Source organism: Oncorhynchus nerka, linkage group LG9a (genome assembly GCF_034236695.1).
Source record: "Oncorhynchus nerka isolate Pitt River linkage group LG9a, Oner_Uvic_2.0, whole genome shotgun sequence".
NCBI lineage: Eukaryota > Metazoa > Chordata > Actinopteri > Salmoniformes > Salmonidae > Oncorhynchus > Oncorhynchus nerka.
This window is the reverse complement of record NC_088404.1, coordinates 46,889,961-46,908,568: the sequence shown is the minus strand read 5'-3', so window position 1 is coordinate 46,908,568 and position 18,608 is coordinate 46,889,961. Positions and strand designations below refer to the sequence as shown.

The 18,608-nt window shown below is 45.3% G+C and overlaps 1 protein-coding gene across 1 annotated transcript in view; it reads right to left on the bottom strand.

The window, feature by feature from the left end:
• Positions 1-14,200, bottom strand: part of si:dkey-82f1.1 (DENN domain-containing protein 2A) — a 40,243-nt gene extending 26,043 nt beyond the window's left edge. The window contains 2 exon segments of the mRNA XM_029668367.2: positions 390-476; positions 13,866-14,200. Of these exon segments, the coding sequence (XP_029524227.2) occupies positions 390-475 (86 nt within the window). The 5' untranslated portion in view covers position 476; positions 13,866-14,200.
• Positions 14,201-18,608: the final 4,408 nt, after the last annotated feature.

Sequence of the window (18,608 nt, the reverse complement as noted above, 5' to 3'; positions counted from 1 at the left end):
AATAGCTTTACATGCCAAAGAGGGGTGGGGATTCAAAACGAGGAAAGAAAGGACATGACATTAACAAGAGGTCATGACCAGTAGTTGGGTCTACAAAGGCACAGGTATGCATTTGAATGCACTGCCATGTCAGGAAGGTCCGTTGGTTAAAATGTTACCACAGATGCAGTGGGGAGCTCACAGGGCTATAGGGCTTTACTCACCACTAGTGACAACAGGGTGACCAGTAACAGTATCCAGCTGGCAGATGGCAACCTCTGCCCAGCCGGCCCTCCATTGTGGGAGCACCACATGGGACAGTTTGCCTGCCACCGTTGCCCTCTGCCTATTTCTAAGGGGTTCCGTGGAGCAGACTGTAAAATGTAGACAGGAAGTAGTGCAATACAAACCCGTTGACTGATTGGTAGACACAGTTGTCAGTGTTGGTACAGAATCGCAGGGCCGTCCCACCAGTCATTGTGCTAGCAGCTGGCATCCTGGAATGACAGAGAAAGACAGTCAGACACAATAGTATACAGGTAGTAGAATTAGATTGCTATGGGTCTGTTAGAGTAGATCATTTGTGGAGGACTTATTCTCCTCATGGAGCAAAAGGCTGGAGTCGGACTGTCACACAGAGATCGACGTAAATACTAAGAGTCAGGCAGGCTAATGGGTATGCTATATACTGGTGGTTTTAAGCCTCCATCGGAGTTCTGTGAGCCTTGAAAACACCTGTAAATCAAAACTCCAGAAAGAGGAACAGACCTCACGGGTTGTGAGGAATCTCCCCAAACTGTAGATCGCTACTTGATTAGTAATTGGAGGATACACTTGTAAATGATGCTTTAAATGATGTTGAACCCACGGAAGTTAACAGAGGACAGTCCATGTGGCACATGGGGGAATTGGCAGTGTTTTCCATTCATGTATCTTACCGTAATGCAATTAAGGCCTATTAGGTAAACATCAGCAACATTCCAACACAAAAGAAGCAGTATTCAGTTCAACTTGAGAGCAATGTTTTTTCACTTGAAAACAGATCACACAATCGATCCTCTTCTCGGACTAACTACCTCTCCAAGAAGACCTGGAACCTGCTCAAGAGCAGTGCTGAAGCATTTTGTTTACTGTGTTACCCTCCATCAATCGTGGCTCCCCTCCCATTCCCCAGCTGACATTTTCCTCTGTACTTTATTATGCTAAAAACATAGTCAAAGGTAGTGCACTATATAGGGAATATGGTGCCAATTGGGACGCAGACTAGACAAACACTCAGCGACCAGGCCCATAAACACTGGTCAAGCGTCCTGGCATGATTTGGCTCAGGTGTTAGCATCAGGGGACGCATCTGGGCAAACGCTTGTTAGCAGTTAGACAGACAAACTGCTGGACAGACGCACACGTCCCACACACACATACACATAGCTAGACAAAGCAGTTCCCAGAAGCAACAGATGGGGGAATGTGCGTGTGACCTCACCCAGATGTGCTAGAGGGCTCCAGGGCATCCATGAGCCTTTAAACATTTCCTGAGCACTGCCCACTCCAACAAACACCCCCTCAACCCCAATAAGCACACATTAGCTAACCCTGCTGCAACCCCTCACCCCAGCCCTCAGGACGCAGGGAATGCCTGCCCAGTCGGGCAATATGCCATACATTGCTATCCACAGAGTAGCTGAACAAGTCATTGAAGAAAATGTCCCAATTTGGCTGAATTACAAAAGTTGTTGACTTGCTGAACTCTTCCTTGGCGGAGTCAACTGTGTAGTTGACCCAGGGGGTTCATCCAGCGTTTTGAAACTACACAGCTAAGGGGTTGTTTTTTTCCACTTCAGTGTTTAAGTATAACTTGACACTGGAGAAATGATGCTCTTGGCTGACAAACCCCTTACCGTGACCAAGTGCATTTTATCTGTCCGTCTCTATTCCTGTCTCTCTACTCCTCCATCCCTCTCTCCCCTTCTGGCGTCTGTTGGAGAAGTACCCCCAGAGAGGGAGAGGAGGGGTTTGCGTCAGGCCCTCGCCTGCAAGCCCAAATGACTTTCAGCTGAGCACTATTCACACGTCTGAGGAGAAACTTCAACCCCCCCCCCCCCCTCCCTCACTACAGGACCATTAAAAACAGAAATCCAGTGGATAAGGGCTGGAACATGTATGCATCCCCAGAAAGATCAAGTGCAGTTTTACATTTAATCACAGAGGGAAAAGTGAGGGAGTGGAAGGAAAGGAGAGAGCAAATGGAGTGAGAGAAAAAGAGGGAAGGAAAGTGGATCTTGTGAATTGTAATACAAGAATAACGCTACGCAGTGAAAGAGGTTGAGGCTTTCAGCTGTCATTCATTTTTGGGAGCCCCAGGGTGAAAGCAAAGTGCTGTTCTAGGAGTTCTGTGATGGAACGCCGACTGCCTCACTGCGACACTGCGTTCTCCACAGTTGAACGTGTTCCGTGGACTCAGTCCCACAACTCAAACTGAGGAACATTGTTGTTGAGTGTAACTGACTGACCATTACAGGCTCCAGGTTTCCGAATGAATCACAAAGCCTAGCACTACAGTGGCACTACAGCTCCATATGCCTTTAACTCAATGTGACAGCCAATGAATCCATATCTAGTAAAGTTGTAAACCTGACAGCGCTGCCAGGGAGTTTTATTGGGACCAAGCCCGTTACTAGGGTAACTAACTCCATTGGAGAGAGCGCGAGAGAGAGACATATAGGGCCTTAGCCACCTCTTTGTCCCTGGCAGCCGTTAACCCTGACCCAGGAAGGGAGAGATGACAACCTCCACAATGATGTGGCCAAGGGACGCCATCTGCTCCGGCCAATAAAAACATCACAAGGAAATGTGACCCCACTGACCTTTGCTCTCTGACATCTGATTGGTGTGACAGCGGATGCACGCTGCGGCAGAGGAACTATGGGAATGAGCATCGTTCAGAAGGGTTTGGGACTGTTGATGTGTGAGAGAGAATAGATAGGACTAAAGATGGATAGGACTGACTGATAATGCCCAGACCTTGTCATCAAAACACATCAGTAAACCCCTGGCCCTGCAAGAAGACCAAAGCATAACGTGTGTGTGTGTGTGTGTGTGTGTGTGTGTGTGTGAGAGCGTGAGTGAGCTTTAGCCAAAGGGTCAGCAGCAGGGCATCAGGGCCCCATCAGTTGCATAATAAACCCAACAGGACAGCAAGAGATTCCTATCAGCAGATGGCTGGTCACTGGGTGTTTGGACACAGATACAGTTACATAAACACAGGGGTGAGCAAGTAGGAAACTGCAAAGGGGACAGTACCACGGTAAGACAGGGAAGATGGTATGCAAATTTAAATATAGGGAAGTAGGGTCATGGTTATCATGTTTTTAGCATGTTTGTGCAAGATGTATTCAAGTGAGCGTGGAAGAAATAAATGTTTGTGCATTGTAAGAGTGTGTGATATATTCACTGGTGCATGCGAGTCAAAATGACAGGGAACAGAAGAGCACAAGATGTGTTAAAGGAGGAGCTGGGGGACTATGACCATCTGCGTTGATGCTATAAATCCCTGTTCCACAAAGATCGTTAGACAAACTGCTGTAACCCACACAAACACACCACTGAGCCTGATACCGGTCCGGGGCTTTGTGGACAATAGCAGCCCCACACTGACGGCCCTGGAAGCCTTTGACAGAGCCCCAAGGACCCTGGATTGCTTTACATAGGACACTAACAAAGCAGGATTCACAACCTAGCTACAGCCGGGTCAAGGAAACAGACTAGCAAGCCCAGAGGAGGCACCATGACATTCAACAACAATAGGGCAGCTACAAACAATCCACTGTCGACTTCAGAATTCAGCTTTTCATGGCATCTGTGACTAAATAAGAGTCTGCATTCCTAGCCTCACAGCACCTCATGACGAATTAGACATGGACTTGTCATTCATTTTGTCAGTACCAGTCTTAGTGGTGTGTTTATTGGTGCGGAATCAGCATTTATGACTTGATGTGTGGTCATTGGTGTTGTCAGTGCAGAGGTCCTGTGTGGTCATTGGCGTTGTCAGTGCCGAGGTCCTGTGTGGTCATTGGTGTTGTCAGTGCAGAGGTCCTGTGTGGTCATTGGTGTCGTCAGTGCCGAGGTCCTGTGTAGTCATTGGTGTTGTCAGTGCCGAGGTCCTGTTGTCAGTGCCGAGGTCCTGTGTGGTCATTGGTGTTGTCAGTGCCGAGGTCCTGTGTGGTCATTGGTGTTGTCAGTGCAGAGGTCCTGTGTGGTCATTGGTGTCGTCAGTGCAGAGGTCCTGTGTGGTCATTGGTGTCGTCAGTGCCGAGGTCCTGTGTAGTCATTGGTGTTGTCAGTGCCGAGGTCCTGTGTTGTCAGTGCCGAGGTCCTGTGTGGTCAGTGGTGTTGTCAGTGCCGAGGTCCTGTGTGGTCATTGGTGTTGTCAGTGCCGAGGTCCTGTGTGGTCATTGGTGTTGTCAGTGCTGAGGTCCTGTGTGGTCGTCGGTGTTGTCAGTGCCGAGGTCCTGTGTGATCATTGGTGTTGTCAGTGCTGAGGTCCTGTGTGGTCGTCGGTGTTGTCAGTGCTGAGGTCCTGTGTGGTCGTCGGTGTTGTCAGAGTTTAGACCAGAGGAGGCTGGTGGGAGGAGCTATAGGAGGACAGGCTCATTGTAAAGACTGGAATGTAATTAATGGAACGGTATCAAACTCCAACATATGGAACCCCCATGTTGGCCTCCTTTCAATGAATTCCATTCCAGCCATTACAACAAGCCCATCCTATAGCTCCTCCCACCAGCCTCCTCTGCTTTAGACCTGGTATTATCAGTGTCAGTTCTGTTGTCAATGTGAAGTCTTGAATGTCAGTAGTGTTGTCAGTAGTACTGTCAGTGATAAGTCCTGCTGTTGTGAATAGTGTTGCAGGTCTCTCTGAGCTGTGGAGGCCTGCAAGCCGCTCCTCACAGCTGCTTCTCAGAAAGACATGACATCACCAGTCTTCTCAGGGAGCCTCCGGAATGGGGGAGCGCTAAGTCATTTCCACATACCTAAAAAAAGGACAAGTCGCCCACGGCGGCCCCAGATATCACAGCTAGCAAGAAGGGACGCTACACCAAAGAGTGATTGTCCAGGATGATAATTCACCACAAGTGGTTAAACTCAAATTGCTACTTCATGCCCAAGGAGAAAGGACTACAGTCCTTCAGAAAGGTAGCAAAGCAGCAGATGGAGAGAGCTGCTCAAAACTGTGGCAGAGAACTTAAGTGCAGGATGCTCCGATTAAATTTCTCGCTCTCCCTGTATGGCTAAGTGTAGAGCCGTGTCTATCCCCACATGGTGAGGTTTGCTTTAACAAATGCTAAAGCCTCGTCTGCAATCAATTGAATGCACCACTTCACATTTAGCAGGCTCTCTGCGGAACAGCGAACTTTGCAGACTCTCCCTCCCTTTTCCGTTGCTGTTGGAGAGCAATATGATGAGAGCTGGAGAGATGGAGGAATTTATTTTTACTCTGAAGGAACTTCCAGAGTATGCCAGAGGTAATGCGAAGCCAATTTGTTGTCAGCCCTGCTGCAGGATGTTGTAGGGACCCAGGCCAGATATGAAACAATGTGCCGGTTCAAATTATGTGCTAGGGATTTCACCTGCTCACATGCTGACTTGACCTGCTTCAGTCTGACAAAGATTCATGAGAAAGAAGAGGGGGGTGGGGGAGACGTGAAGGCTGTATGGAGGGAAGGAGGGTTTGGCAAATGAACAATGGAATATTATCTAGGCTCAGCAGTAAGTCTCTCTTTCTCTCCCTCTGTCTCTTCCCTCCTCCACTGCCTGTCCTGGGTCCCAGCCTCTTTCCCATGCTGATTCCATAGCAGGGTGTCTGGCTAGCAGCCAAGCAGGTCGACTGCGTGTGCAACAGGCCTCTGGACTTCGCTCCCGGTCCTTCCCCCTCTCTCTTATTTTATCACCCGTTTCCCTCTCGCTCACCATCTCTCTCCCGTGCTCACTTTCTCACTCTCTCCCTTGCAATCATCCCCTAGCGCCAACAGTCTCTGCATTTCTTCACTGGATGTAGTAAACATCCCTATCAGGCGACCCATGGGAACCCAGAACGAGTAGACACACAGGGGCCGCCCTGCTGCCCACGTCCCGTCCAGGCCCAGCGGGACTCCCCCTAGCATGGCGTGCCGCTGCTCAGCCGAGTCGCCCTGCCCCTCTTCCTCCATTGTTAGCCGTAGGGAAAGGATGGACAGCAGACAGAAACAAAACGGGGTTAGCCACAGAATGAGACAGGAACTCAAGGGGATACCACAAACAATTAATTGTATCAATCCAATCTAAAAATAACCTTGACATGTATTGTCATGCATTTTTCACACCCAAGTATAGCATTTCTTGTTATTGTGTGGTTTGTATACAACTGTAAGTAGTTGCTTCCAAGACAAGGGTTTGTACCGTCTACCCCACAAAGGACTGTAGGAATGAATTAAATATGACCACAATGGGTCCCCAATTGCAAACCTCACAGGATATACAGTAATTATGGTGCATGACCACAGGGTTACCACGGCTACTCAGAAACCTCTTACTCTTCTGGGCAAACACTTATGTCAAACATTTGTCTCGTTTGCCCTTGTGTTTTTTTATGACAGTCATACAGACAGAGAAAGTGTGAATGGCAGGATGTGGGTTAAGTGTACTACTTCATGTGCCCTCTCCATCCCACCTCACTGTGGTGTAGGCAGATAAACTGTAAAAACCTAGAGAACTCTTGACAGTTCCTCTGCCTTTCACCACAGTAAGTCCACTGTTCTACTCTAGGGCGGAAACAAGAAGCACCAGTCTTTATGAAAACAACCTTAGTCCGATCCACCTGTCAGAGCGGAGGTTGTAAATGGGTTGAAAACCCCACAGCACGCCGATCTGTAACCTCAGCAAGCATTTAATAGTAAGGGCTTTCCTTCTCTTCCCAGTGAAACCCATTCCACTGACGTTGCAAATGGTGTGGCTAGTATGTTAACGATGTGCTTAAGGACTAGCAGTGATACGACCAGGCTCCAGAACCAGGGGTTTAGGGTGAAGCTACTGACACCACAGTCTGGAAAGCAGAGCAAAAACTCCCTAAGAAACTGGTGTGGTTACTTTTAAAAAGAGGTTGACAGTTGTTGGACTGGGCTCAACTCAACTATGGAAAGAGTAACCTTGAGAGCAGACGAGAAGAGGTGAGAATCGAATCAGGGAGAAGACGGCAGAACAGAGAATAGCAAAATAATATAAGTGAAGAAAAGGAGAAGATGAATCAATGAGCAGTGAGGGAGGCAGAGGAGTAAACGATCACCATTCAACCCATCTGGGAAGAAGGATCAGATTTCAACAGCACACTACTCCTCCATACTCCCTTCATCCCCTCCTCCACAGACCCGTCTTCCCCTCCTCCTCCCAGGAAGAGACTCCTACATGTGCTGCCCCTCAACCCAATCTGCTACCAATTACCCTGCTGGCTCCACTGACCATGCCCTATGCCAGCTAATCTCAAAGCCTGCTTTACTGAGAACAGCTAGCTAGCTACCTACCACTATATTAAATGAGCCAAGCCTGCTCTACTGAGAACAGCCTAGCTAGCTAGCTACCTACCACTATATTAAATGAGCCAAGCCTGCTCTACTGAGAACAGCTAGCTAGTTACCTACCACTATATTAAATGATCCAAGCCTGCTCTACTGAGAACAGCTAGGATCCAAATCTTCAAGGCGGCAGGTAGCCTAGCGATTAAGAGAGTGGAGCTAGTAACCGAAATGTTGCTGGTTCAAATCCCTGAGCAGAATAGGTGAAAAATGTGCCCTTGAGCAAGGCATTTAAACCTAATTGCTCTGGATAATTTCACATGCGAAATGACTCAAATGTAAATAGTTACAACTTTGGCATATATTAGCTGATCCAAACCTGCAGAGCTTTCTGAATAAACCTTCAACTTTGGTCTGAATCTGCATTAGTTCATCCAAGCCTGCTGAATACCATAAATCTTCATAGCTGATCCAAGCCTGCTCGTGTTCACTTCATCAGACCTCTTCAGCGTGGCCTTTTCTAGATGCACAACAATCAGAAACTCTTGCACAACATCCATCGAGCCATACATACAGTAAGTGAAAATGAAGCGTGCATACAGCTGCAATAAACCAACCGGTGACAGATTAAGTCAGGCCATTAACTATTAGACTTGCTAAATAAAAGCAGCTCTGGAAATGATGAAAGTGCCCCTGCTATGAGTCTCCTGTGTGTAGCTGAAGCGTTGGCTAAGGGTTTCACAGGGTGAGGAATAAGCTATCTAGCAACAGAAAATATGCACGCACACACACACCACAGCCGATGAGGTTTCACCTTGTCCTCAACCACAATGATGGTGGGGCGAGAACATGTCTTGTACTTCAGTTAATGCTTGGATCTGTTGTTGGAACACCAAAACCTGTCAGCTCCACAAAGGAAATGTGCTATTCAATAACCCAAGATCAAACAGCTGATGGAAAAACTTGTTTTATTCACAAGGAACTGTCTCATGAAATAAGTTTAGCGTTACTTTATGACTTGAACACTACCGACAAGCCCCTTCTCGCCGGTTCCTCTCACTGCAACTGACATGGCTAGTCTTGAATAGGCCTCAGTGTATATGGACCCATTTCAATGCACATGTTCACTTATTCTCTGGCACCGGATCAGATTTGTCCTCCTAGCCAGCCTCTCCCAAATGAACTCGCTGCCAAATTCTCCTTCTCTTCCTGTTTTCACCCACATTTCTGGGGTTCCGCCTGAGAATTCCCTGCAGAGAGCTCCCGATCCCATCCCTGCACGCCTGTGCAAGAACAGATTTGTATGATTCCCTTGCTGCTCCCAGAGGAATGGTGCGAGGCGAAAGCTTGGGAAAATGGTCTCCCAGAGTCAAAACTCCACAGCACAGCGAAACAGACACTTTTGACCCCCACACACCAAAGACCGGCAACTGTGAGCCTAAGCCAAGAGAGAACTCAAGATACTCTTTCATTTTAGGTTTTGTAAGACAAGCGAGAATTCAAGAGAAAACCTAACAGAGAGAGTTCTGCAGCAGTCAGTGTGATCTTGTTGGAGACAGACACTGCAAGTGATGTGTTTCTGCATGATCAAAGATGCCATGGTCTCTCCAGAGCCATGCTCATTTAGCTGTTACACCTGGGTGAATCTCCATGCATTCTTTGAATTCTCAGAAGTGAATCTAATTCTCAGAAACATTATTTTCTCTTTTCTAAAGGTTGTTTCAAAATATCAACTTCACATTTTAATTGGACTAGGAGGATTCAATCTTTATAACTCTAAGACATTAATGTTTGAGAATGGTGCTATTAAAATCCCCCCCCCCTAAATCACCAAACAAGATGGTATATTCCACTAATTTCAACATCTGAGGAGAGCCTACAGTAGGCTACACGTTTTGGAGGTTACTGGGTTGTCTTTGTGGGTTCCCATTGTCAGACCCCGTGGCCATATTATACATGCAACAAGGCAAATATCTGCTGGAATATTTTCCACCTTCACTGTAAGCCCAGAGCAGAGCATGGCCACAGCAGCCAAAGTCAATGAGTGGTGGCGACGGTGTAGCCACACGAGAGCGACCCTCTGGATAGAGTTGCCAGCGCCGCTTCCAAACGAAAACATGCCCAATACTCTAACTCTCCCTCTACGATGATGGTGGAAGGGACTGAAGCCCTGTGAGTGAGTGTGAGAGACTGCCAGTGGAGACGCAGGCTGTGGAGTTGCCCAGGGAGAGTATGGGCTTCAGGCAGGAGTATTCACACTTTCTGATGCGTTTCAGAACTGCAGTTTCCTCTGCTTGGAGCAACAGTGAAGTGGGCAGGGCAGTATGGATTTCTCTTCTTTTGTCTGAACATCAGACAGGATGGCATTGTCTCCCTCAATCAATGCAATGGCTACTGCTATAGGTATCCGGAGTGTCAGACTGCTTACCACTCTCTCCCAAAATACATCATCCAGGAGGAGCCTCTTAATGAGGCTGTCCATATCAGCAGACTGCGATATGGTCATTTCTTGGAAAGACTCCTTCCCCTCCAGGAGACTGTCAAACATGATGACAACACCACCCCAACAGGTGTTGCTGGGCAGATTCAATGTGGTGCTCTTATTCTTCTCACTTTGCTTGGTGAGGTAGATTGCTGCTATAACTTGATGACCCTTCACATACCTAACCATTTCCTTAGCTCTCTTGTAGAGTGTTTCCATCGTTTTCAGTGCCATGATGTCCTTGAGGAGCAGATTCAATGCATGAGCAGCACAGCCAATGGGTGTGATGTGAGGGTAGGACTCCTCCACTTTAGACCAAGCAGCCTTCATGTTCGCAGCATTGTCTGTCACCCGTGCAAATACCTTCTGTGGTCCAAGGTCATTGTTGACTGCCTTCAGCTCATCTGCAATGTTGAGACCGGTGTGTCTGTCGTCCCTTGTGTCTGTGCTCTTGTTAGAAGACTGGTTCCTTGTCCACAAACATTTGACCACCCATCAGAGATGATTGCAATATAGTCTGCTTTCTCTATGATTTGCTTGACCTTCACTTGAAGAAAATTCATAAATCTCTTCCAATACACATTGCCTGTGAGCATCAGAGGTGAACCAGTTGCATACACAGCTCTAGCAATACATTCATCAGCATTTCTCTGACTACGTTCCTCCATTGAGTCAAAAAAAAACTTCTGATTCCAGGAAGACCATGAGCTGTTGCTATATGTATAAGCATGTATAAACAGGTGAATTAACACTTCAGTTAGCATGCTCAAGTAAGCTAAAACCCACATGGTAGCAAAAACTAGCAGAAATTGTTAAGTTAGAAATTATTTAAACACACTGCTGTAGGCTACTATTTAATAACAAAATCATGCATGTCATAAATTATATTCACCCCACCCAGTATTGTAATCAAAAGTTACCAGAAAGCATGTAGTCCTTGGCTCAGACAGTGTAGTAGTGTGGGCTCAATAGCATCTCATTAGTGTGCAAGATCTTGAGAATCAGCTGTACATGTGATGGAAGAATGCACTGCACATGTGATGGAGGAATACACTGTGCATGCAGAGGGTTGCAATTCCATTGAATTAGGGATAGTTTAACCAAAAAATGCCACAAGACCTAGAATTGCCTTGTGTATCCCACAAAATTTAAGCACTTCTTGAAACCCCTACTAGCAATGCAGGACACATTCTGGCTGCGTCACCGTGGTAACCACAGCTGCTTGTCAATGGCAGCAGTCTGAAGGCCCCAGTTGGGTCCTTGGCCACAGTGGGTGCCTGGTAGAGTGCCTGTAGAAAGCTGGTTCCTGTAAGAGGGCAGAGAAATGGCTGTCCTCCTCAAAAACCTGCTGTCACTGATCTATGTTCAGGATAATGGTCCTCTGGTGAGAGGGGACAGATGTCACGCACTCACACTACAAATGCATCTCAGCGTGCGAATAGACAGCTTGATCTGTCATTGACTAAGTCCCAGCACGCAATTTATGACTTCTCCAGTTGGCCCAGCACTGTTTTGAGTCAACACATCTGATTCCCTGAGATCCATTTATCCAATACATGATGGTTTCCAAACCAACTGAGATTTAAATTGTGACAAATGACTGTTGTCACGATAAACATCTGGCTTCACTGAAAAAGAGACTAACAATGTCGCTGCATATTGGGAAAACATACTCGAAACATCTAAGCACTTTCATTTGCCTTTTGGTTGTGTCTGTATGCATGAGTGTCTATGCATGAGTGTGTATGAATGGCTGAGTAAGTGTGTGGCCGGGAAAGCAAACGTACAAAGCAGAGCGTCACACAGCAGTCATCATTCTGTTGGTCTCTCTCGCCACTCCAGAGAATGTAAACAGCTCAATAATCAAACAGGCAGTTGTTGGCTTCTGATAACAGAAAACAAGGGGTTCTGGCTCTCCACCAGTCATGCGGACTTACTGCAGGATTAAAGGCTTTAGTACCACGTCACAAACCAAAACAGACCTTCTCTCAATACTAATCCACAGTCCTTCTCGCCACAGAACTACAAGACACTCAATACAGCAGAGCTCCGTGGTAAAGAATGGAAGAATGTTGCATGTGATCGCACTTCTAGTCCAATGAACTGAAGCGCCAATAAAGACTGATTACTTCACTAAAGGAACAGCAAGAGTCGCGTTTGACGGAACGTCAGTTTTGAACGTTCCTCAGTTGAGTATTTTTAAGTTGGGTAGAAAGCTAATAGAACATTACACAACAGAAGAATGTCAGGATCAGGTCAGAACCTCATTGAATTGAAGAGGATGACTGATAGTTGTGTAAGAACTCGGGAGAGGTTCCTGGTAAACTGTATGGCATCAGAGCTTCCTCAGTCTCTTATGGTCACCCCAACTCCACCCAAATTCCCCCTCCCTTAACCCCAATTCACACAAACTAACATGAGGTTTTCATTGAGTTCAGCTTTCCTTGAGGAAGGACCGGTCCAAAATGTTGGTTTTGACAGTGATTAATATGCAACAGTATCAATATTGTTAACTTGATTTGTGGGCACTCCCTCCCACCACCTTGTGGGGACTCCTCCCACCACCTTACAATTTCCACCATCAAATGTATATCACAATAAACTCCTACTTAACCACTACACTCAGAAAGAACAGGTGCCATCTAAAACCTAAAAAATGGTTCTTCAGCTGTCCCCATAGGAGAACCCTTTTTGGTTCCAGGTAGAACTCTTGGGTTCAATGTAGAACCCTTTCCACAGAGGGCTCTACATGAAACTGAAAGGGTTATACCAGGAACTAGAAAGGGTTCTCCTATGGGGACAGCCAAATAAACATTTTTTCTAAGAGTGTAGATTACCTCTAATGACAGTTCTAATGAAAAACCAACAAAGTGCTACGTTCCCCAGAGAGTGAGATGCACAGCCTGTCCCTTGGGGATGTTTCTTTCTGCCTCCGACTCCCAACAATACAGAGACTCTACACTGGCTGGATGAAGAGCTGCCATTGTTCTTAGAGCTGAAGAATGTCTCACCTCACTCATCTACTTATCCACTCTGCGCCTCTCTCCCCCTCTACTCTTCTCTAGAAGCTGGACTGGAATGCACATATTTCTCTCCATTACTCTCATCTAACCAAAACATCTCTCCTGCCCTTTGCTCATTTCATATATATAGGTAGATGAGAGCTGACACCCATTATAATCATTCTTACTGCACAGTTTTTAGTAGGCTGACACACACGCGCCTGTCTTCCTAGGTATTCTAACATGGTTCTGTATAACGGAATTGGTTCAACAGTATGATTAATAGACAGCCTATTTGAACATTCAAAAAACACTTCAGTTGGAGCCAGAGCAGACCGTAATTGAATATTGCTCAAGTTAAACAGACATCTGAAGTATCTTCAGATGTGCTTTTGCATATGTTTGTATTTTGATAGCACATGTGCACACACACAGTACCGCATCCAAACACAGACACAAAATGCATGCGCGCTCAATCAAACACACACAGTACCGCATCCAAACACAGACACAAAATGCATGCGCGCTCAAACACACACAGTACCGCATCCAAACACAGACACAAAATGCATGCGCGCTCAAACACACACAGTACCGCATCCAAACACAGACACAAAATGCATGCGCGCTCAATCAAACGCACACAAGCTAACAAAACCGACACACTATAAATGACCTATAGTCCAAAATGTACATTAAATACTGAGTAAAACATACAATACCCACTTAAATATGTTACTGGTTCAGTCCCATAGTAACAATTTTAAAAAGTTCAAACTGAGATTCACAGAAAGTACAAAACAAGATCTCTGAAACCAAAAAGCATAACATTAAACACAAGTTAATCTTATTTTGCCATACCTTTCTCAGCTGGATGAGCCCTGTAGAAGTGCTCTTGAAGTAGTTTGTCATTTTGTGAAATCGGACACTGACAGCATCCACTGGTATGACTTCCTTCAAAGCAAAATTGCCTTTTCCCCCTTTCTCCTCTGGTTTTACACCCCTGCCTCTGAGCTGCACTCTCACTTAGCATAGACCCTGCCCCTTCTTCCCAAGCAGAAAAAGAGCTTCTCCAAGATTCTCCACAAACTTGTTTGAAAAAGGACAAGTCAAGGCAGTCCCTCCCCTTTCAGCCTTCAGGTTGAAATGTTTTCAGTTATTCTGTCCTTTTGCCTTCTCTCTCACTCACTCACACACACACAATCTATCTATCTATCTATCTATCTATCTATCTATCTATCTATCTATCTATCTATCTATCTATCTATCTATCTATCTATCTATCTATCTATCTATCTATCTATCTATCTATATTCTCTTTCAATGAATTTGCCGCTCTCTCTTTCTCAAACTTTTCCCACCCCTCCTTCTCTCATGATCCCCCTCCCTTTTCTGCCTTTCTCCCTTATTCTAGTACCGCCCTCCTTTTTCATCATCAACTCAGCCCCCACCCCCAAGCCCCCACAGCTGTACTAATCTGCAGCTGACTGGGCGATTGGAGCCCCAGTTGCTGTGGAAACTGAGTGTCCTGCTCAGAAGCGGAATGGAGCAGGAAGGGGCAAAACTGAGCATAACTGAATACTTAAATAAGGGCCTCCTCCGGGAGCCAATTAAAGGTTCTGAAGGGCCACTCTTCCTCTCCCTGAGAGGATAGTGGGGTTTTTGCTTTCCTGCCCTCCACTGACTTTATCTCTGAAAGTAGCTTTTATTTACTGACCAGTCCCCATACACCCAATAGAACCACAGCAGCAATGTGTTTTGGTAGCTACAGATGGCCCCATGTACCTCTGCTCTTACACGGCATGACAATGTATTTCTTGATTTCTAATTATTTACTAATTACAGGTGACTTCAAGGCATAGTTCACCCGCGCCCCAATTTTTAAAATATTTTTTTTAGGGTGGATCAGCTTAATATTGCGGAAAGAATGTTACTTCCAATGTAATTGTCTGCATAATTCTCAATCCCCCATATTTTTTGGTAAATATATATATATCCATACACGCATGCATATATATACACATATATACATACACATACCTATATAGATATACATACTTTTTTAAAGAATATACCTTCATTATTATTCCCCGCAAACCCTACCACCGATCCCCCAATTGGAGTAAACTAATAAACACTTCTGCTTCTACCTTCAATCCATACATCTTATACATACTCTACAGACACAGTCTACTTTACAATAGTTCTCTCTTGTTTGTTCGTAGTCCTTCCTCTGATGTCCATCCAGTTTGATTTCTATTTGTAACTATGCTGTTTCACAAAAGCTCCGAACCTTATATACATTCTACAGATCCCGTATGCTTTACATTGTTTGTTGTTATTAGTCCCACCCTTCAGCTCCACTCAACCCCTCCCATCTGTCTCTCAACATCAATTAGTTCACCCAAATTACATATTGCTTTCCTTACCCTGTAAGCAGTCTATGGAAAAGGCATAACAGCAATCCATACTTTGGTTTCGTTTCCCTGGCACTGTTTCCACATGCTAACTTTTTAGCATTTGTGGCACAAAACCTATTCAAGTCATGGGACCAATATTAGCATTTGTACAAATACAAATACAAGTTACACATGAGTCTGACATCTTGATGACAACTAGGCTAACAAAGGCAAAGGAGTGTATTGTTATTGTATCAGTAAAACAGAAATACTTGTGCGGTTAAAGTCTCTCTGGGTTCACACAGAGAGTTGAATGAGTTGAACTAGACTACCTCACCCTACTAGGCTTCATAAATATCCAACTGTCTTGAACCAGTGCTGATCTATAGCCTGTGAACTCATCTCTGCAAAATAAGCCTAAATGTATTTGTATTTCAATATGTGTTGTTGTTGGTATTGTCTGTCAAGGGGAATTTTAGTAAAGTATTTTCATACTAGCACTCACTTTTCTGATAATTTCTTTGAGGAAAAATGTACTTACTACAACTGTAATATGTGGTTATCTCACCTAGCTATTTTAAGATTAATTCACTAACTGCATCTAATTTGCATACCACCCCAACAGATCCACAATCTCAATCGCACTCCACACCGCCCTTTCTCACCTGGACAAAAGGAACACCTATGTGAGAATGGTGTTCATTGACTACAGCTCAGCGTTCAACACCATAGTGCCCACGAAGGTCATCACTAAGGAATCTGGGACTAAACACCTCACTCTGCAACTGGATCCTGGACTTCCTGACAGGCCGCCCCCCAGGTGGTAAGAGTAGGCGACAACACGTCTGCCACGCTGATCCTTAACACTGGGGCCCCTCAGGGGTGTGTACTTAGTCCCCTCCTGTATTCCCTGTTCACCCACGACTGCGTGGCCAAACACAACTCCAACACCATCCTTAAGTTTCTGAACGACACAACAGTGGTAGGCCTGATCACCGACAACGATGAGACGGCCTATAGGGAGGAGGTCTGAGAACTGGCCAGGACAACAACCTCTCCCTCAATGTGAGCAAGACAAAGGAGCTGCTCGTGGACTACAGGAAAAGGTGGGCCGAACAGGCCCCCATTAACATTGACGGGGCTGTAGTGGAGCGGGTCGAGAGTTTCAAGTTCCTTGGTGTCCACATCACCAACAAACTAACATACCAAGACAGTCGTGAAGAGGGAGCGACAAAATATTTTCCCCCTCAGGAGACTGAAAAGATTTGGCATGGTCCCCCAGATCCTCAAAAGGTTCTACAGCTGCACCATCAGGAGCTTCCTGACCGGTTGCATCACCGCCTGGTATGGCAACTGCTCGGCATCTGACTGTAAGGTGCTACAGAGGGTAGTTCGAACGGCCCAGTACATCACTGGGGCCAAGCTTCCTGCCATCCAGGACCTATAGAGGAAAGCCCATAAAATAGTCAGACTCCAGTCACCCAAGTTATAGACTGTTTTCTCTGCTACCGCACGGCAAGCCGTACCGGAGCATCAAGTCTAGGGCCAAAAGGCTCCTCAACAGCTTCTACCCCCAAGCCATTAGACTGCTGAACAATTAATAAAAATTGCACAGGACAATTTACATTGACCCTCCCCCGTACACTGCTGCTACTCGCTGTTTGTTTGTTACCTATGCATAGTCACTTCGCCCCCACCTACATGTACAGATTACCTCAACTAGCCTGGACCCCCGCACACCGACTCAGTACCGGTGCCCCCTGTATATAGCCTAGTTATTGTTATTCTTATTATGTTCGTTACTCTCTATTTTAGCCTACTTTGTAAATATTTTATTTTTGAACTGCACTGTTGGTTAAGGGCTTGTAAGTAAGCATGTCATGGTAATGTCTACTTGTTGTATTCAGCACACGTGGCAAATAAAGTTTGATTTGATTTAACTGTAAGTCGCTCTGGATAAGAGTGTCTGCTAAGTGACTTAAAGGTAAATGTAAAATGTAACCAGAGGAACAACCTCTGTGACCTGCAGCGCCAAGCTCTGACCTCTCCCTTTGAAATGTGGGGGACATTTGAAAAGCTTGTCTTGTCCCATCAATTGCTGGGGGGACAGGAGGGAGGGGGGCAAACCAACATCTGTTTGGCGTTCCTCCTACCTTTTGTGTGGCTTCCTCTGTCCCTTCCACTGCGAGGTGGAGAGGACCTCTGTCCAGAAACACAATTTGTGACTGGGAATGATACTCTCTCCATTTTATTTTTTATTAATGGCCACATGTACAATTAAATAATATATCTAAGGATGATTCAAACACTTTTTGAATTTTCAGCATGGAAACCATTGTCTGCATCTCACCTTGTCCTGTGTCTCCCTCTTTTGGACACCCCAACATCTGCACACTCTATGTGTGAATTCCTCCAGAAAACATATATATTTGATCTACATAATTTTAAAATAAGCTTAATGTATTGAAATGACTTTATCATGTCATGAGCAAAATACTTTTTTTTCAACCCATTACATTATTATATGGATGTGGATGTTACATTTTTTTTTTTAAGTGCACTATGTAGAAATCGCTCTGCCATTTCCTCATTGCAAAAATGTGAATAGTTCGCCTAATTTCAGTTTATGTTCCAAAACAAGCAAGTATAGTGAAAATAATCATTGTACCATCTAAACCGCTATGAAAAATATTTTCCATAACCAAAGTTGAGATGACCACTTCACCAAGATGCCTAATACGAATAACAGGTGGAAATATGACACAACACCAATTGAAACACAATGGGAAAGGTTGAAGAAATGACACCTTTGCTGTTTCAGAGTGAGCCCATATCCAACTACCTGAGTCCTAAGGTCCATCTAAGGGGGAAGCAGAGAATTGCCAGGATGGGAGTCTCAATATGGTGAGATCGCCTAATCATGTCCAGTCTTGTGACCTCTGCATATTTGAAACCTATTATACAGTGCATTTGGAAAGTATTCAGACCCTTTGACTTCTTCACATTTTGTTACGTTACAGCCGTATTCTAAAATGTATTAAATCATTTCCCCCCCTCATTAATATACACACAATACCCCACAATGACAAAGCAAAACCAGGTTTTTGGACATTTTTGCAAATGTAATTAAAAATTTAAAACAGAAATATTACATTTACATAAGTATCCAGACCCATTACTCAATACTTTGTTGAAGCACCTTTGG